This window comes from Nycticebus coucang, chromosome 20, assembly GCF_027406575.1.
Source record: "Nycticebus coucang isolate mNycCou1 chromosome 20, mNycCou1.pri, whole genome shotgun sequence".
Taxonomy (NCBI): domain Eukaryota; kingdom Metazoa; phylum Chordata; class Mammalia; order Primates; family Lorisidae; genus Nycticebus; species Nycticebus coucang.
The window spans coordinates 40918577-40939452 of NC_069799.1; the positions used below are offsets into that span (position 1 = coordinate 40918577).

At 39.7% G+C, this 20876-nt stretch overlaps 1 protein-coding gene across 2 annotated transcripts in view; it reads left to right on the forward strand.

Moving 5' to 3' along the window:
• CUL2 (cullin 2) overlaps positions 1-20876 on the forward strand; it is a 97888-nt gene that overhangs the window by 29035 nt on the left and 47977 nt on the right. For both annotated transcript variants that reach the window (XM_053572939.1, XM_053572938.1), the window contains exons 4-6: positions 1829-1923; positions 11520-11625; positions 14968-15050. In XM_053572939.1, coding sequence (XP_053428914.1) covers positions 1829-1923; positions 11520-11625; positions 14968-15050 — 284 coding nt within the window. The remainder of the gene's footprint in view (positions 1-1828; positions 1924-11519; positions 11626-14967; positions 15051-20876) is intronic.

Genomic DNA, 20876 nt, shown 5'->3' on the forward strand with positions numbered 1-20876 from the left:
TTTACCAATTGGGTAGGCAAAAAGTGTGATTTATGGGTTATTTTTATCATCCTAAGCCTGAATTGCTAAAACTACAAGTTTTTTTTTTTTTTTTTTTTTTTTTTTAAAGAGACAGAGTCTCACTTTGTGGCCCTCAGTAGAGTGCTGTGGTTTCACAGTTCACAGCAACCTCCAGCTCTTGGGCTTAGGCGATTCTCTTGCCTCAGCCTCCCAAGTAGCAAGGAGCACAGGCGCCCGCCACAATGCCTGGCTATTTTTTTGTTGCAATTAGGCTGGGGCCGGATTTGAACCCACCACCCTCAGTATATGGGGCTGGCGCCCTACTTATTGAGCCATAGGCACTGCGCCAAACTACAAGTTTTAAAGCATAGCATTTCATAAAAGAATTAATTAGATAGAAATTGAGGTCGTGAGTTACTTAAGGGTTTGTGATAAGAGAACCTAAGATCTCCTGCTTATCAGTCCAATGGAGTTTTATTATTAGACTAGTTCCTTTAAAAATAAATTGTTAAAAAACAGGGCTGAGATATCAGTTACATTTTCTTTTTTCAAAAAATAATAGCTTTCTATTAAGTAAATAGAAAGCAACTTATTTTGGGGGAATGTCAAAAAGGTATCAGTTTCCCTAAATAGTCTTGTTCACAGAAGTGAATAGTTCAATTTCGAGTGATGATATACTTGACTCAGGCTGATCAAAAGTAATGGATGCACTATGTAGTGCATGTGTTAATTAGCTAGATTTAACCACTCCGTAATGTATATATACTTCAAAACATGTTGTACACAATAAAAACATACAATATTATCTGTCAATTCGAAAAAAATTTAAAAGAAATGGATCAGAGGAAATGCATAAGGTAAAAAATAATAGAATTGTGTTCTATTTTAGATTGATCTTAATATTCTATCCTAAAAACACATCAGACTTACATTTTGTCCTTCTATCTTTGGGAATGAAACCATTTTCTATTATGGGTGCCTCATGTTCATAGCTAAGTCTTTTTTATTTTTATTTATTTATTTGTTTTAATTTTTTTTTTTTTTTGAGACAGAGTCTCAAGCTGTCACCCTGGAAAGAGTTCTGTGGTGTCACAGCTCACAGCAACCTCCAACTCTTGGGCTCAAGTGATTCTTTTGCCTCAGCCTCCCAAGTAGCTGGGACTCATAGGCACCCGTCACAATGCCCGGCTATTTTTTTTTTTTTTTTTTGGTTGTAGTTGTCATTGTTGTTTGGCAGGCCTGGACTGGATTCGAACCCCCCAGCTCCGGCGTGTGTGGCTGGCACCCTAGCCACTGAGCTACAGGCGCCGAGTCTATTTATTTATTTTAATATTTTTAATTTTTAAAAATTTTTTTGAAAGTTTCATGTCTCTCTCAGTCACCCTGGGTAGATTGCCATGGTATCATAGCTCACACCAACCTCAAACTTGTGGATTCAAGTGATCCTCTTGTCTTAGCCTCCTCAGTAGCTAGGACTATAGGTACCCACTGCAACGCCTGGATAGTTTTTTTGATTTTTCTATTTTTAGTAGAGATGGCGATCTCACTTTGCTCAGGTTGATCTTGAACTCCTAAGCTTGGGTAATCTGTCTGCCATGGCCTCCCAGAGTGCTAGAATTACAGGTGTGAACCATTGCATCTGGCCTCATATCTAAGTCATTGGTAGTTTCATTTTTACTAAAGGTAGTGAAATTAAAATGTAACTGGTAGATATAATTTATCATGCTTGAATTATAAGACTTACCTTTGAACATTAATTTTGATATATTTCATAGTTTATAGTGAAAATAGTGATTTCCAAGTGAAAATATTTTTCTTCTTTATACAGACAGTTCTGGAGTCTGAAGAACAAGTACTTGTTATGTATCATAGGTATTGGGAAGAATATAGCAAGGGTGCAGACTATATGGACTGCTTATATAGGTAAGTATGCCTTTAAAATCTTTACTATCTAAACACTATTACCTGCATTCAGTGAATGAAGAAGTAATATTTTTATTACCTATTTCTCATTGAAATGTGCAGAACTGAAACATGCCCTCCAACATGGACTTTTTTGCTATGGAGAAAGGTCCATAGTCTGAACAAAACTGTATTTATTGGCATGGTGTTTCTGCCCATCATCTGGAACCCATAGCACATGTTAAATCTTGATAGCAATGACCAAAAATTCAACTCACATGAAACTTAGAGGAGCCATTCTAAGTTTATGACCCCTCCAAATGTTATTTGACTCCAGTATTGAGTATTTTATATTTGAGAGAATGTTATTAAAGTACTCAGCATTTTTTCTCTTGAAATTCTCCTTTCCTATTCTCTAGGCATATTGAATTACCTGTAGTTCATAATGCATGCCTCATGGTCTTGCTGATCTTCTTGTCTTTCCTCATGCTATTCCGTCTGCCTCAGTTGCTTTTCTTCCATTCTCTGAATAACAAATGCTGATGTGTTTTGTTTTGCTTTTTAAGACAGAGTCTTACTCTGTTGCCCCAAGGTTGAGTGCTCATAGCACTCATCATAGAGCTCATCATGGCTCACAGCAACCTCATAATCCTGGGCTCAAGTGATCTTCTTGCCTCAGCCTCCCAACTAAATGGGACTATAGACACCTGCCGGAGTGCCTGGCTATTTTTTAGAAATGGTATCTTGTGCTTCCTCAGGCTGGTATTGAACTCCTGAGCTCAGGTGATCACCCTCCTCAGCCTACCAGAATCATGAATGTTCTTAATGACATCTAGAGTAGTGAATCCTTTCTAGAAGGTTATGCCTTGATCCCTGGGCCGTAGAATGATGTTGTGTTAGCAGGCGTGATAACAACATTAATCTCTTCTACATCTTCTGAGCTCTCAGGTGACCAGGTGCATTGTCATTGAGCAGTAATTTTTTGAAAAGATTCTTTTTTCCTGGGCAGTAGGTCTCAAAAGTGGGCTTGAAATGTTCACTACAGTATGCTATAAATGGATGTATTATCCTTCTGGCTTTGTTTTTCCATTTCGGTTTTTTTTTTTGTGTGTGTGGTTTTTTGGCCAGGGCTGGGTTTGAACCCTGTTTTTCCATTTCTAGAACAGAGGCTGGATAGATTCAGCATAATTCTTAAGGGTCCTAGGATTTTTGTGATTTTATTTCTTTTTAGTAGTAAGATAGGATTTTATTAAAAAGGAATACAGAAGCAGTAAAAAAGTGCCAGAGCCTCTGGCAAAGGGGGAAGACCCAAGCCGGAAATCTCTCTTGGGTTCTTTGTCTAGGGGTATATATTGTCTGGAGAATTACATTTTGGCTAGGATTTGGTAGGTGGAAAAATATCCTTTCAAAGTTGAATGCAGTCTCTCCCCTGGGGCAAGGTTATTAGGTCTTTGCTGTTTTTGTCTCAGGGAAGGGATTAGGGTGTGTGTTCCCTACTCAAGGTGTAACTACCCAAAAAATGTAGGCACGGTTTGTGGCCCACATACTTGCCCCCTATTACAATAGGGACACCAAAGATCAATGAACAGGGGTGGCGCCCGTGGCTCAGTAAGTAGGGCGCCGGCCCCATATCCCAAGGGTGGCGGGTTCAAACCCTGCCCCGGCCAAAATGTAACAACCAAAAAAAAAAAAACAGTGAACACAGATAACCGTAACAGATGTTAAGTTTGAAATACGATGAGATTTACCAAAATGTCTAAGAGACCCAAAGTGAGCACCTGCTGTTGAAAAAGGCAGAGTTGCCACAAACCTCTTTTGTAAAGCACAGTGATTTCTGCCCAGTGTAAAAAAGTGAAGCACAATAAAGCACAACAAAACGAGGTGTGCCTGTACTGCACGTTCTTTCTGGGGGATCTTAATTACTCCTGGTTTTAGCTACAACCTGAGTATTGATAACCACCCAGATATGTGTTCATCCCACATGGTCTAAGTTTTAGAGGAGTTTATTTAGCAAGAGCGTATGCCTGGAGGCTGCTCCATCGGTACGTTGTACTACTGCAGATGTTCAAAACTGAGCTTGGCAACTTTCGTACACATCCTGTGCTTGCCCGGTATTAACCAATTTTAGTTATTAGTAATACTAATGTGAGCCAGAAGTCTCAGTTACATTTCAGTTGGGTTTATCTTCTCAACCCCTATTGGTCAAATCCTCAAGTAGCTCTTAAATCCTTTCCTTTGCACCACTATTGTAGTTGAAGCCTTTTATCAACTTGTGCCTGTGATATTAATGAGAAAATTACTATAATTGGTCTTGTAGCTTTTGATTTCCAATTCATTCTATCTAGAGAACCTTTTACATTATCTTTCTTAAAGCATAAATTAGATCACTGTCTCAAATCATTTAGTAACTTTCCACTTCTAGCAAAGACTTAGAACTGATGGCCCACAGGAGTCAGTTTACAGACTTTCTTTTTTTTTTTTGAGACAGAGTCTTACTCCGTCCCCCTTGGTAGAGTGCTGTGGCATCACAGCTCACAGCAACTTCAACACTTGGGCTTAAGTGATTCTCTTGCCTCGAGTAGCTGGGACTACAGGTGCCCATCACCACGCCCGGCTATTTTTGTTGCAGTTGCCACTGCTGTTTTAGCTGGCTGGGGCCGGGTTCCAACCCACCACCCTTGGTATATGGGGCCAGTGCCATAACCATTGAGCCACAGGCACTGCTCTACAGGCTGTTTTGTTTGGCTTCTGTAGCATTGGCATCATGGCCCTGATCATTATTTATATAATTATATTGGTAGGATAAGTGGAAGATCCTTTTCTTAGAGGACACAGTTGACAGTAATTGGATGAAAACTGTGTAACTGTATTTTATATGCTTGGCAGCTGTGTATTCCAGGCGATCCCTTGGTTCTAGTCACAATTTTATAAGGAAATTTATAATGAAATGTAAAGAGAATAAAATCATTCTTATTTCAAAAACATTTTTTAGTAGTACTTTTATGAAGTAATTGCTAGTCCATTCTTTGTTCTGATTTCACAAGATGGCTGTTCTTTAATATAAGTGACTTAGAGATTTTGATTTTAAACATGATCTCTTGTGCCCCATTTGTCTCAATTGCTTTCTGAATCTGTTTAAATTGGACGTTGGAGGTGAGTACTTAAGAAAGGATCTGGCTTGGGAATAAATGACCATTGAAATCCTAGTACGTATTAGCATGAGAATTATTCTTGTGATGAAATTTTCTTGGATAGACTGGAATGCCTGATTTCAGAGGCTCCAATTTACCCTAGGTTATTAGTTCTTGTCAATTACAATTGTTAGTTGTGTTGTTAATACTGCAGAAAAGTAAAGGACACTTGTTAACCATTTGGTTGACAGAATAAATTATAAGAACATGTACTACATTATACTTGAATAGAACAATTAGGTATTGCCTCTGGTGTAGAATATAAACTATTCTAAGAAAATTACTGAGAGCTCTTTTGTTTTATGATTTTTCTAGAATATATATCTTTATTAAGAAACCAAAGTGTGTGGGCGGTGCCTATGGCTCAGTGAGTAGGGCGCCGGTCCCATATGCCGAGGGTGGCAGGTTCAAACCCAGCTCTGGCCAAACTGCAAAAAAAAAAAGAAACCACTGTGTGGCTAATATATTCGATTGTAAAATTCTACAGTGACCTATACAATAAATTAAGAATGGTACCCATATCAAAGTTAAAGATGGTATGTTTACATTTTAAATTATGACTATTTTAAAAGCTAATCAAGCTTAAACTATCAAGAGTAGAAGTCTGGACCAGGTGTGGTGGCTCTTGCCTGTAATCCTAGCACTCTGGGAGGCCAAGTTGGGTGGATTGCTTGAGCTCAGGAGTTGGAGACCACCCTGAGCAAGAGCGAGAGCCTGTCTATTAAAAATAGAAAAATTAGGGCAGCGCCTGTGGCTCAAAGGAGTAGGGCGCCGGCCCCATATGCCAGAGGTGTCAGGTTCAAATCCAGTCCCAGCCAAAAACTGCAAAAGAAAAAAAAAAAATAGAAAAATTAGCTGGGCGTGGTGACATATGCCAGTAGTCCTAACTCCTAAGGAGGCTGAGGCAAGACAATCTCTTGAGCCCAAGAAGTTGAGGTTGCTGTGAGCTATGATGCCATGGTACTCTACCCAGGGTGACTGAGCCAGAGTGAGTCTCAAAAAAAAAAAGTAGAAATTTGTCAGGACAGATGGATGCTAGGCCACCTGGGGATGGGACTGCTATGTGTTACATGTAGAGAACTTTGATCTGTTTATAAGTGGAGTTCAAAAATTCAGTGACTATTGGGTTCATTCCCCAGTACCTCCAAAAAGAAAAAAATTCAGTGACTATTTAATACTGATCTACTATAGTGTATACTATATTTATATGGCTTCAAAGACTCCTGTAATAAAGGATACCCTCCCCACAGTGTCCATCCAGTCCCACCTCGGAGGGTAGGGCAGAGGTGTGTATTTATTTTTATCTCGTCTGTGGGCTTACCTGTTCAGAATCCTGCTTAAGGTTTTAGGATGCCTTCAATACTTTTTCAAATAAAGATATTTCCTATAAAAAAACAAAGTAGAACTCTGGAATGAGAAAATATATAGTTACTATGAGTTAGTTTAAATTGTATTCTGTGAGGGGAAGAGCACAGTGGCTTGTGACATCCAGTTCTTTGGAATGGGTTAGTGAACACAGACTTAATCTAGCTGCTGTTTCTTTTCTGAGACAGAGTCTTACTCTTTGGTCCTGGGTAGAATGCCATGGTGTCATAACTCATAGCAACTTCAGACTCAAGGGCTCAAGGGATTCTCTTGCCTCACTCTCCCAAGTAGCTAGGACTATATGTGCCTGTCACAACTCCTGGCTAGTTTTTCTATTTTTAGTAGAGATGAGGTCTTGCTCTTGCTCAGGCTGGTCTTGAACGTCTGAGCTCAAGCAACCCATCTGCCTTGGCCTCCCAGAGTGCTAGGATTACGGGTGTGTGCCACTGTGCCTGGCTAGCTGCTGTTTCTCTTCTTCTTTTTTTTTTTTTTTGGTTGAGACAGAGTCCCAGTCTATGCCCTGAGCAGAGTACAATGGCATCATAGCTCACTGCAGCCTCAGACTCTCCGGCTGTGGTCATCCCACTGCCTCAGCCTCCAGAAGCCACTGAGATTACAGGCACTCGCCGCGGCACCCAGCTGGGTTTTTCATTATTTTTTTTTTAGGAGTCGGTCTCACTTTCACTAAGGCAAGTCTCGAACTCCTGAGCTCAAGCAATTCTCCCTCCTCAGCCTCCCACAGTGCTGGGATTGCAGGCGTGAGCCACAGTGCCTGGCTAGCTGCTATTTCTTAGAGTGAAGAATTCACTATGCTAAGAAGTTTACACTGATTTTTAGGTCATTAATCTAAAACGTCTGGTTTAGAATCAAACGTTTGATTTATTATATGTTAAACAAGGAGCATTACAGCTGATCAAAGTGGGCACCTAAACTATTGACATAGTTTTCCCATCCTAACAGTAGCTTGTGGGCTGAGCATGGTGGCTCATGCCTGTAATTTTAGCACTGTTAGAGGCTGAGCCCAAGGATCTCTTGAGGTCAGGAGTTTGAGGCCAGCCTGAGCAAGAGCTTGGCCCCCATCTCTAGTAAAAATAGAAAAATTAGCCGGACATTATTATGGTGGGTGCCTATTATAGTCCTAGCTACTTGGGAGGCTGAGGCAGAGTTGCTTGAGCCCAACGGTTTGAGGTTACTGTGCCCCGTGGACACTCTAGCCTGGGGCAACAGAGTGATACTCTATCTCAAATACATACACACTAAAAAATAACTTATGTGTGCCAGTAATGAAGAATCCCAGCAAGTAGATGGCTATGACATGGCAAAAGGCATTTTCCACAGCTTGGTGATAATTGAATATTTTTCCTTGCAGAAGTGGTCCAAGCCTGGAAGCAGTGGTAGTCTCTTGGTGGGAGGTCTGGAGAATGTGGTGAATGACAGAGGGTTTCCTAGTCCAGCTTTGCTTCTATAGTTTGAGCGGCATCGTTTTTGTGACATATGGTTAAGTGCTTTACAAGAGGAATGGCCCGTCCCTGTTGACCAGTGTTGGTTGCTTAATCGCAAGCCCTCTTATCCTGTTGTCTAGTTAGTTTCAGTAGACGTCTGTTGTAATTGATTGACCAGGTTTCATGAAGCTGTAGTGGATACTGGCAGTGGTGGACCACCAAACAGACACCATTAGTGGGTTTGGGGATGATTCCTCTTCTGATGCTCGTTCAGTTCATGAGGAACCCATCTATCCAGCTTCTTTATTTTACCTTGGTGATTTGTTTCAAATGGTCTGGTATTGTTAGAGTAGTAACATCAAACCTTGCTGTGTAGGTAAAGATGGATTAGCTTCCACTATACCTTTAGGCTCATCATTATCCACTTTGGTCTCAGAACCTCCCATGATTCATTTTCAAGATTAAAACCACCAGAATGGAACTTTTCAAACCATCCATGTACTATGGGTTCTTTTGCCACAATCTTTCCCCAAACTTCACTGATATTTTGAGCTGTCTATGCTATATTGGTTCCACCATGGAACTTATATTCAAAAATAACAAGGATTTTTTCTTTTTTTTTTTTTTGAGACAGTCTCACTATGTCACCCTGGGTCGAGTGCTGTGGCGTCACAGCTCATAGCCACCTCAAACTCTTGGGCTTATGCGATTCTCTTGCCTCAGGCTCCCAAGTAGCTGGGACTACAGGTGCCCGCCACAGCGCCCAGCTATTTTTTTGTTGTAGTTGTCGTTGTTTGGCGGGACCAGGCTGGGTTTGAACCCGCCAGCTCCGGTGTATGTGGCTGGCGCCCTAGCCGCTGAGCTACAAGCGCTGAACCACAAGAATTTTTTTGACTTACCCATGGTTTCACAAAAATTGCTCTAAAAATTTTTTTGAAATATAATTGCAAGAAAAAATCTTGCATTTGAAAGAATAAGGATGTGCCTTTGCAATAAAAAAAAGTCAAAGTGAAATGTCAGTGATGTCAACTATCAAACATAGTACTTAAGGAGGACATTTCATCCTTAAAAACCTAATATATCGGTATAAAAGAGCTACTGTAGAATCCTGAATTGGGAAGTGATATTTTGAAAGCAGGAGTTTTGATACCAGAAACTGGGAACAGACTAGTCAAAAGAGTGTTGCTCATGATCTAAGCAGAAGGTTACCAAGTAGCAAAGAGTGACTGGTGACAGGAGACAAAAATGAAAGGACGGGGCGGTGCCTGTGGCTCAGTGAGTAGGGCACCGGCCCCATATGCCGAGAGTGGCCGGTTCAAACCCGGCCCCGGCCAAAAAAAAACTGCAACAAAAAGAAAAAATAGCCGGGCGTTGTGGCGGGCGCCTGTAGTCCCAGCTGCTTGGGAGGCTGAGGCAAGAGAATCGCGTAAGCCCAAGAGTTGGAGGTTGCTGTGAGCCGTGAGACGCCACGGCACTCTACCAAGGGCGGTACAGACACTCTACCAAGGGCGGTACAGTGAGACTCTGTCTCTACAAAAAAAAAAAAAAAAATGAAAGGACGGGGTAAGCGATACTGATGTTTCAAAAACATTAGAAAGTTTGAGAAAGTTGTGGGATGGCCATGAAAGAAAACTGGCTTGGAGCAATGGTTCCAGATAGAAGGGTGCATATAAATGGTAAAGGTGTGACAATTAAATTCCCTCTACTTAGGAAGTATACAAGATCGCATTAATGTACACAGCTATGATTGAATAAAAAGCAAAAAAAAAAAAGGGTGGCGCCTGTGGCTCAGAGGAGTAGGATGCCGGCCCCATATACTGGAGGTAGTGGGTTCAAACCCGGCCCCGGGCAAAAACTGCAAAAAAAAAAAAGAAAAAAAAGGAGGTATACATCATTGTTAAAGTGTTATATTTGTTCGTATGTTCTAGCAGATATAGAAGCTTTTTTGTGGGCAGAGCTGTTTTGTTTTTCCTTTTTTTGTTCCCAGTACCTGGCATACCTTGCATATCGCACACACTTGTCCAATGCTTGTTGAATGAGAGTGGGAGAACTCCTGAGATTCTATGCCAGTTCTGCCATTTACTAGCAGATTGACTTTGGCAAGCTCATTAACCTCTCTAGACTGCAGTTTTCTGGTGTATAAAAAGAGGATCATAGTAGCATGACATCTACCTGATAGTATTCAGTCATATGATGACTTAGGCTGTGTCTGACGTGTCATCTCCATAAATGTTAGAGATTAGTTTCATTTCCTGGCATGCGTGGCTTTTATGATGTAGCTCCTGGCTCCTTTTCCAAGTTCCTGTTCTAACATTAGCTTGTGCTGTCCCTGCTGTCTGGAATGTTATCCATTTACTTACTCAGTAATTCATGAATCAGGTATTTTTTGTGAACTTGGTATTTGCCTGCTAGTTTTGGATACTTTGTTCTGAATGCCTTACGTTATATAGAGAAGGTAGACTATCAAAAAAAGTAAACCAATAAAAGAATAGGGTTGTGTCACATAGTGGCAAGTACTGTGAAGAGACTAAAATGTCAAGTGGCACATCTAGGTTGTAAGCTTTGGATTCCAGAGTTCTGCCACTAGTGAATTTTGAAGAGGAGCTTGTTTAAACAGTTGTGGATATACCGCAATGGAGTTGATTCCAGGAATTATATTTTTCATTGTCTCCCAAAATCGGTGGAGTTAATGCAGTATCAGTTTTTCCTGTGTTTGTTTTAATTTCAATTGTCTTTAAATGCTAAGTGGATCCTTCATTTTGGGGTAATAAGCCTTGGAAAGTATATGTTTTAATATGCAAATTTTATGATTGTTACCTAAATACTTGTATTATCAATAGCTATTTACACATTGGTAGACTCTTTGAAATGAGTAGTTTTAGGTGGTGAGCATTAAAATCTAGGATGGTAAAAAGTGCACAGTTGAACATACAGGTCCTTACCGCATATATTTTATTTTAGGACTCTATTCGTCTCAGTTATTCTTAGAGTTCACCGTAGTCATTAGCTTTAGAATATGTCGAAGCATTTTTCTCTTGAGACAAAGTCATTTTAAGTCTGTCAGTTTTGCCCTTACTGTCTTTAACTGTCAACCCCATTTTCTTGCCTATTGATTATGGTCTGTTTTTATTTAAAAATGAGAAGTTATATTTTTTTCTGGTGATAAAATATAGAAACCTGACTTGATTTGATCTTTTAGCCTTTTTCTGTTTATTTTAGAAAGTGAACTGTATCTTGACTTTACTAAAAAGAGTCTGGAAATTAGCAAATGATACTGTAGAAGGTCAGGGAGAAGAACTGTTGGGCTGTAGGGTATTGGGAATTTTTAGAGCAAAACCCTTGAGGTTTTTAAGTGAGACTGGGGTAATAGTTTTTTTATTTATTTTGCTACTCTAGAAGTCGTATTCTTTGTCTCGTAGGGCCTTACCGAGAGAGATGGACTGATAATTTAAATTTTTATTATATTGGTAATTTCTGCATAATTAACTTCTTCTGGACTTTTTACTGGACTATTCTGTAGTTAATTTACAGTCCTAAAATTATTATTTTAAAGGTACAAATTATTAGCTTTTCTGCTGATTTTGACTTAATATCCAATGACATCACATTTATTTTTCAGGTATCTCAACACCCAGTTTATTAAAAAGAATAAATTGACAGAAGCTGACCTTCAGTATGGCTATGGTGGTGTAGATATGAATGAACCACTTATGGAAATAGGAGAGGTAGGAAATTCTTTAAATGACTGGCAGAGCGTAAGAATGTTTTTATACATTGAGGTAATTTGATTCAATGTCCTTTTTCTAAGGACACTGAGTTGACTGAAAATTATCAAGATTTAAAGCATCCTAAATGTCAAGTAAATAAAACACTGTAATGAAAATTGAGGTGGGGGCAGCGCCTGTGGCTCAGTCGGTAAGGCGCCGGCCCCATATACCGAGGGTGGCAGGTTCAAACCCGGCCCCGGCTAAACTTCAACCAAAAAATAGCCGGGCGTTGTGGCGAGCGCCTGTAGTCCCAGCTACTTGGGAGGCTGAGGCAGGAGAATCGCTTGAGCCCAGGAGTTGGAGGTTGCTGTGAGCTGTGTGAGGCCATGGCACTCTACCAAGGGCCATAAAGTGAAACTCTTGTCTCTACCAAAAAAAAAAAAAAAAAAAGAAAATTGAGGTGGATCTGAGGAGTAGAGCTTTTTCTAATGATTAAATGAATGATGGATGAATGAAATGGTTAATGGTTCTACATTGTAAAAAACCTCATAAAATTATATAGAAAATGTTGGGACACTTGTATTTTTTTAAACTTTATTTAAGATGATTTTTTTATTTATGAGACTCTTGTTGGGCGGCGCCTGTGGCTCAGTTGGTAAGGTGCAGGCCCCATATACTGAGGGTGGCGGGTTCAAACTCCGCCCCGGCCAAACTGCAACCAAAAAATGGCAGGGCGTTGTGGCGGGTGCCTGTAGTCCCAGCTACTTGGGAGGCTGAGGCAAAAGAATCACTTAAGCCCAGGAGTTGGAGGTTGCTGTGAGCTGTGTGAGGCCACGGCACTCTACGGAAGGCCATAAAGTGAGACTCTGTCTCTACCAAAAAAAAAAAAAAAAAAAAAGAGACTCTTGTATTGCTTTAAACTTTATTTAAGATGATTTTTTATGTATATTTATTTGTTTATTTTTTTAAGAGACGGTCTTACTTGGCTGCCCAGGCTGGTGTGCAGTGGCAAGATCATAGCTAATTGTTAACCTCTCATTCAAGTACTAATCAGGCCCACCTCTGCTTAGCTTCTGAGATCAGGGGCATTGAGGGTGGTATGACCGTAGACTGTTTTTTTTTTTTTGAGACACAGTCTCACTTTATCACCCTGTGGTGATAGGAGTGCTGTGGCATCACAGCTCACAGCAACCTCCGACTCCTGGACTTAGGCAATTGTCTTGCCTCAGCCTCCTGAGTAGGGAGGCGCCTGCCACAATGCTTGGCTATTTTTTTGTTATGGTTTGGCGGGGGCTGAGTTTGAACCCACCACCCTCGGTATATGGGGCTGGCGCCCTACTCACTGAGCCATAGGCACTGCCCCATAGCCTCAATGTTAACCTTAAATTCCTGTGCTCAGGTGATTCTCTTCTTGCCTCAGCCTCCCGAGCTCTGGGATAACCAACAGGAAGCACTGCGCCCAGCTGACTCTTGTAATTAAAAAGTGTAGAGGCCAAGCAGGGGTCCTCAAACTTTTTAAACAGGGGGCCAGTTCACTGTCCCTCAGACCACTGGAGGGCGGACTATAGTTTAAAAACAAACAAACTATGAACAAATTCTTACGCACACTGCACATATCTTATTTTGAAGTAAAAAAACAAAATGGGAACAAATATAATCACACTACCTTATGTGGCCTGTGGGCTGTAGTTTGAGGACCCCTAGAGGCTAGAAGAGAGGAAACACAAATTTATAGACATTTCAGATTTATTGAACTTTACTTAAAAAATAAAAATAATTCAGAGTAAAACAATGAAATGTGCTGTTCCAGTAATTCATCCAGTTCTTGGGAGTATGGTGCAAATTTAAAAGTTGAATATTACAATATTTAATGCATGTACTGATTGTGGAAGAAATACTCCTATACAAATTTGTTTATTCACTCAAAACATTTTGAGTAGCTGAATATTGAGAATGAAACTGTAAACAGAAAGTCCTTGTCCACATAAAGCGTATAAATTCAGATAAGGGAAGCACATGCCAAATAAGTAAAGAAAGTACTAAGGGTGGTGCCTGTGGCTCAAAGGAGTAGGGTGCCGGCCCCATATGCTGGAGGTGGCGGGTTCAAACCCAGCCCTGGCCAAAAACTGCAAAAAAAAAAAAAAAAACAGAAAGTAGTATTAAATTGTGATGAGTCTTAGTGCAGGAAATAAACAGCTAAGGTTCAGTATCATTAGAAATTTAAATTTACATAATCCTTTAAAAAAGAAATCGACTAGTCTTTTAGTACACTTTCAAAATATTTAACACTTTTTAACCAAGTAATTTCATGTCTAGAAATCTGTGCTTGGAAAATAATAAATATGGGGGAAAGGTTTAAATCTTTAAAAATGTTTTTTGTAATCATTGGTAATAGAGTGACTAGGGTGAGCAGTAAAAATGATGCATAGAAAAATATGTACAGTATGTTTTGTTATAATGATTGGCAAATGGGCTCTCGCTTAGAAGAGCATCAGAAGGTAGATAAAAGACAGTGGCATTGTTCTCTGTAGCAGAAAACTGGAATCACAAACACATCAGCAGTTATCAGTGGAAAAGTAACTCATGGTGTCTTCATTGGTAGGGTTCTGTGTACCCCTGCCCATTGTTGAGCTATAAGCTATGTGTTTCAATGTGGATGGGTTTCAGTAACAAAGTTTAATTTAAAAAAATCATACACAGAAGAATATACAATGGGATTTTGCTGTCAAGGTCAACTTGAAACTGTTATTGGGGGATGTGTACACATTTGGTAGAATTGTAAGCATGTGAATTGTTTAACACAAAATTTAGGACAGTGTTAACCTGAGGGGAAAAGAGGACATTTGGGGCAACAGTAGTGGTGAAGTTGTATTTCTTAAATTGGATAGTGAATACAGTGGTTGTTTTATTTTATTATTCTTTAAACTTACTTAACTCTTTTTATGTTTGTAAATATCTCATAATTTAAAAAATCAGCCAACAGCCAAACAAATCACATTCTATTCAATACCAATCCTTTGCTTCTGTTACAGCCTTGGGATCTGTAGGCCATCCATAATGTCGAGCATTTAACAATCAGTATAGCAAGGTTTTATAATAATCAGATATTTCTGTAAGATTTTCAGTTAGTAATAAACCCTAATTCTATTGTTACAAACCTGTTATGATAATTGTCATCTTAAATTAGAATTTGCTTCCTTTGAATTTTTGAATTTTTACGTAGTTTTCATCAAACTGAAATATTAGATATAAATTCTTCTTTTGACAAGTATCTTTACTTTAAAAAAAAACCTTGAGCAGCTCTTAAAAACAAATACTGAGTAATTCAGCCTTGATTATTCTTTTTTTTTACCCTGGCAGCTAGCATTGGATATGTGGAGGAAATTGATGGTTGAACCACTTCAGACCATTCTTATACGAATGCTGCTCCGGGAAATCAAAAAGTGAGTGCTGGCATTGATGTTTCTGAGTCAAGTCTGTTTTGCTCTCTGATCTGCTTTAAAAATTGGCTGGTCTTGGGCCTAGTTTTACAGTAATGAGCCTTCTTTTACTTCTTAATAACAGTATTTTAATGTTGCTTTATAATTTTTTCTTTTTTTTTTTCTGATTGCTTTTTAAAAAATTATTGTTGGGGATTCATCGAGGGTACGAAGAGCCAGGTTACATTGATTACATTTGTTAGATAAAGACCCTCTTATAATTGTGTCCTGCCCCCCAAATTCTTTTTTTTTGTTTGTTTGTTTTGAGCATATCTCTTCTTTACTTATATCGTAATATGCTTAGTAAAAAATTGTGAGAGACGTGACTTGTTGCTTTTCAATCCCGAAACCTCGTGGACCTGCCAGCAGTGCCTAGAGGTGTTTGTACGTATTCTCAGTTTAGATCCTGATGAGGATTATTATTCAAGAAAACAGTTTCTTCTAGGTAGTTGGTTACCTTTCAGCCTCCAGCATTATCTGTAGCTCACCTAATATTGTGATGTAAATTTATGGGAAAATGGCTTCCCACTCTACCCAGAGTGGTTGCTTCTTTACCGTATGGCTGTGTGAGTGCAGTTTGGGACAAAGAAAGTTTTCCTGTGAGGTCTATAGTAGAACATCTCTGGATCAGCTCTGGCCTAGAAGATTCATAGACTTTAGATTTAGAGAAATGAAGGCACTATGTTAGTCCTTCAAATATATGTGTAATAAATTCCAGGCTATTCAAACTGATGTTACGGGAATTAACTATTCAGGCCAGTGAATAGTGTGGGAATGGCCATTCCAACTGGATCTATTTTCTTTAAGACCCAACTATAGAGTTTTTATGTGAAGAATAATTTATCCAAGGGTTGTCATTACTGTGGTGCTCCCAGTAGGAGGTAAGAGGTTAAACACACACACACACACACACACACACACCCTTCACAAAAGAGGATAGAGGAGGTTTTTAAATTCTATCTACTGCCCAATAGAAAGTAGTAGTAGAGGGTGGCACCTGTAGCTCAAAGGAGTAGGGCACTGGCCCCATCTGCCAGAGGTGGTGGGTTCAAACCCAGCCCCGGCCATAAACTGCAAAAAAAAAAAAAAAGAAAGTCGTAGTAGAGCTTAGTAACTTGATTTTATTTACTTTTTTATTTCTCTCTCTCTCTCTCTCTCTCTCTCTCTCTATATATGTAAATGCATGTATATATGAATGTATATATTTAAATTTGGGGTTAATAGGAGGGTTCATGTAATTAGATAAAGACCCTCTTATAATTGTGTCCTGCCCCCCAAATTCTTTTTTGGGGGGGTTACACAAAATTTTCACTGACCATTTTGTCACATCTCATTCCTGACACCACTTGTCAGGGCCTAAGACTGGCCAGGTCTCTGGCTGGCTTAACTAGGTTCCAGACGTGGAGCGCTAAGTTACCTTGCTCAGGTCTGTTAGGTGGCTGGGGGCTATCTACTTTAGTTGGAGAGTTCTTAGAGAGACTAAAGCACTCTTAGAATAGATAGATCTTAGTCTTTAGTATATAGCTTGGTAATCTTCAGCAGAGAGACGCCGTGCTGGCGTTCTGCAGGCAGAAGAGAAGACAGAGTCAGAGTTAAGAGTAAGCGTGTCTAGCTGGGCTTTGTGGCGGGCGCCTGTAGTCCCAGCTATTCGGGAGGCTGAGGCAAGAGAATCGCTTAAGCCCAGGAGTTGGAGGTTGCTGTGAGCTGTGTGAGGCCACAGCACTCTACTGAGGGCCATAAAGTGAGACTCTGTCTCTACAAAAAAAAAAAAAAAGAGTAAGCATGTCTGTGATAGAATGCGCATGCTCCCAACTGCCTGCTTTTCCAGCCTAATATAAGGCTGATCTCGTGCCTGTCAACACCACAGGTGTAGAGACTGCCAAGTCACCACTGCTCTCATCTCATGAGCTCTCATGCTTGGTAGGAGAGCTAAATCCGTCTCCATGCCCTTTCCACCAAGGTGTTCCATTATTGAGCTATACAGGTATTTCTTATAACTCTCACTCCTCCTAGCCATAGGCTGTATGGGCTGCTACACCACTTTAATGATTACATTGTTTTCAAAGATTAGACAGATGGAAAGAAAAGGCAATAGTGAAGCAGTAGGGTTGGGACCATTTTCCTTTCTCTTTTCTCTGCTAAACTATGACTATTTAAAAGAACATTTCTGGGTGGCACCTGTAGCTCAAAGGAGTAGGGCACTGGCCCCCATATGCTGGAGGTGGTGGGTTCAAACCCAGCCCCGGCTAAAAACTGGAAAAAAAAAAATAAATAAATAAAAGAACATTCCCAACATATATGTTCTAAAATAATTTATTTTGGTAAAAAATACTAATTTCTTTTTTTACTTGGAATTCAGCTATTTTATATTAAAAGTATAAAGAAAATATTCTTATACTTTCTAAATGTACTTTTTAATATTAAATTTTATCGCAACCTAGTAAATTTTTTTAAGTGTGATTATTAGCTTGAATGAATTTGATAAAAAATGAAACTGTAAGAAAAATAGTACAACTATAGAATATTCTAGAGAAGACAGAGATCATCTGATCAACTTGTCTCATTTTTATTGTCAGCTTCCATTAAAGCATTATCGAATGTGCTGCAATAATAATCTCATTTATTCTTGTGTCAGCTCTTAGGTACAGTTTTACATTTTATAGCCAAAGAAAGCATATTAATAATAGTAAAAATGAAACATGGGAACTATGTGCCAAGCAGTATGCTAAAATTTTTGCATGCATTTTCCTATCTAATCCTCATAGCTCTGGAAGGTTGGGGCAATAACCATCCATCACCATTTTACACATGAAGAAGTCAGTGGTGATGATCTCCCTGAGATAATTTAAGTCTGGATCCCATCTTCTCAATTCTAGGGATTCAGATCTGGGTTTAGCTACCTCCTAATCCATTGCCTGTCTTGTCTTTTTTATTTTACTAAATCATAGCTGTGTACATTAATGCGATTTTTTTTTTTTTTTTTTAGACAGTCTCACTATGTCGTCCTGGGTAAAGTGCTGGGGCGTCACAATTCACAGCAACCTCAAACTCCTGGGCTTAAGCAATTCTCTTGCCTCAGCCTCCCAAGTAGCTGGGACTATAGGCGCCCACCACAACGCCTGACCATTTTTTGGTTGTAGTTGTCGTTGTTTGGCAGGTCCGCACTGGATTCGAACCTGCCAGCTCTGGTGTATGTGGCCGGCACCCTAGCTGCTGATTACAGGTGCCAAGCCATTGTCTATCTTTTTAATTCATAAAATATTTCTTCTTCTGGCTCCAATACCTTTAACTTAATGATGAGTATAATTTAGGTTTTTTTTTTTTTTTTTCCTGAGACAGAGTCTCAGTATGTCGCCCTCGGTAGAGTGCCATGGTGTCACAGCTCACAGCAACCTCAAACTCCTGGGATTAAGTGATTTTCTTGCCTCAGCCTCCTGAGTAGCTGGGACTACAGGTGCCTGCCACAATGCTGGCTATTTTTTTGTTGCAGTTGTTATTGTTGTTTAGCTGGCCTGGGCTGGGTTTGAACCTGTCAGGCTCCATGTATGTGGCCCGTGCCCTAACCTCTATGCTATGGGTGCCGAGCCAAGTATAATTTAGTTTTATAATGCTTTGAATATTCTAGCATTTTCTTACATATTTTTTATTTGGTCCTATAGAGACAGCGGGTTTTATTTATGTGTAAGTAAATTGAACTTGGTAAAGCTAAGGAAATATAGACATGCTTCTGGACTTCCAACTGGGGTCTTTCCACCGCATTGCTTCCACATGTCTTTACCCATTGTCATTTAGCTAATATTGTCATAATATCATAATTTCCATTGCCATAGTTGAGCAGCTGTGGTAGATACTTTCCATTTCTAATCTCATCTGATCCTTATAACAGGATATAATGATGAATATTATCATAAGCTCACTTTGCAAGCAAGAAAAATGAGGTTTGAGAGGATAAGCAACTATCTTATATAACTAGCAAAAGGCAGAACCAGAATTAAAATTGAGGTCATTTAGGTCCCTGTATAATATATATTCTTAGAAATAATTTGCACAAGTTGCATCTCATTGCCATTTTTACTAAAAGAAAACAGTTTCATTGTACATATCTATAACTTCATATGGAAAGAGCTCCACTGTATATACTGAATGGAATCTTTTCAGATCCTAGCAGAGGGTGTTGCAAATTGATTTCCTATCAGTTTATTCATAGTTTCCCTTTCCTATATACTTCCCTGGGTTCCTAGATATTTTCTCTAAATCCCTAAGAGCATTACTCTGTGCTAGTGCTTTCTTAGATCCGGGCAATGAAAATCAAGATTACACTGGGAATGTTTAAAAAGAGTTATCTTTCTATAAAAATATTGTCAGTAGTATATGCTAATTATATTTTTTTAATGTGCAGAAAGTTAAAAAGTAAGTGACCCTTTTCTGTCAGTACCTCAATTTTGCTATTTATTTATTTTTATTATATTATTATTATTTTTAATTTTTGAGACAGAGCTGCACATTGTCACCTGGGTAGAGTGCTGTGGCACTGTAGCTCACAGCAACCTTGAACTCTTGGGCTCCACCAACCCTCTTACCTCAGCCTCCTGAGTAGCTGGGTCTACAGGTGTGCACCACAACATCCAGGCACTCTGGGAGGCTGAGTTGGGTTAATCGCTTGAGCTCAGGGGTTCCAGACCGACCCAAGAAAGAGTAAGACCCCATCTCTACTAAAAATAGAAAAATCTAGCCGGGTGTCAAAGCAGGCACCTGTAGTCCCAGCTCCTCAGGAGGCTGAGGAAGGAGGATCACTTGAGCCCAGGTGTTTGAGGTTGCAGTAAGCGGTGATTACACCAGGGCTTTCTACCCGGGTGTGTGTGTTGGGGGGGGTGGGGGCATTCTATCCAGGGCATCTGAGTGAGGCTCTGGCTCGGGACAAGAAAAGTTTAAATAAGAACAAATCAGTGGTTGGTATGAGACTATAAACTGGCAATATTTGGAAATTACTTTATTGTGTCTTCAATATGGTGGTGGGACATGAATCTAGAGATGTGGTAGAATTACATAGATGTATGCACAAGCATACATTAATGATAGTATGTAAAAACTGGAAAAGTCTGATTAAAGTCTGTAGATGGTACCAATGTCAGTTTGTGATTTTAACATTGTGCCATAGTCAGCCGGGTGTTGTGGCGGGCGCCTGTAGTCCCAGCTACTCAGGAGGCTGAGGAGGCTGAGGCAAGAGAATCGCGTAGGCCCAGAAGTTGGAGGTTGCTGTAAGCAGTGTGATGCCATGGCATTTTTATCTACCGAGGGTGATAAAGTGAGACTCTGTCTCTACAAGAAAAAACAAACAGTGTGCCATAGTCATGTCAGATACTACCTTTGGTGAAAGGCATATGATGGGTATGCAAGACCTCTCTAAATTATTTTTGCAACTTACTGTGAGTCTATAAATATTTCCAAATGTGAAAAAAATTTTTTGGTTTTAATAGTGCTTAATTTTCTCTTCTTGATTTATCTCAGACTTTCTTTCCTGTCCTCATAAATATCTACTGAAAACAGTTTGGTTTTATCTTTATATTTGTTGATTTAGCTATATTGGCTTTCATCCCTTTTGGGAGGATCCTGGTATTTCTTTAGGGTCATGATGAAAGGTGTGGAGCTTCCCAATAGAAAAATACTTGGGTTGAGGCCAGGTGTGGTGGCTCATGCTTGTAATCTAGCACTTTGGGAGGCTGAGAGGGGAGGATTGCTTGAGTCTGGGAGTTCCAGACCAGCCTCTGCAGTATAGCGATACCCCTTCTC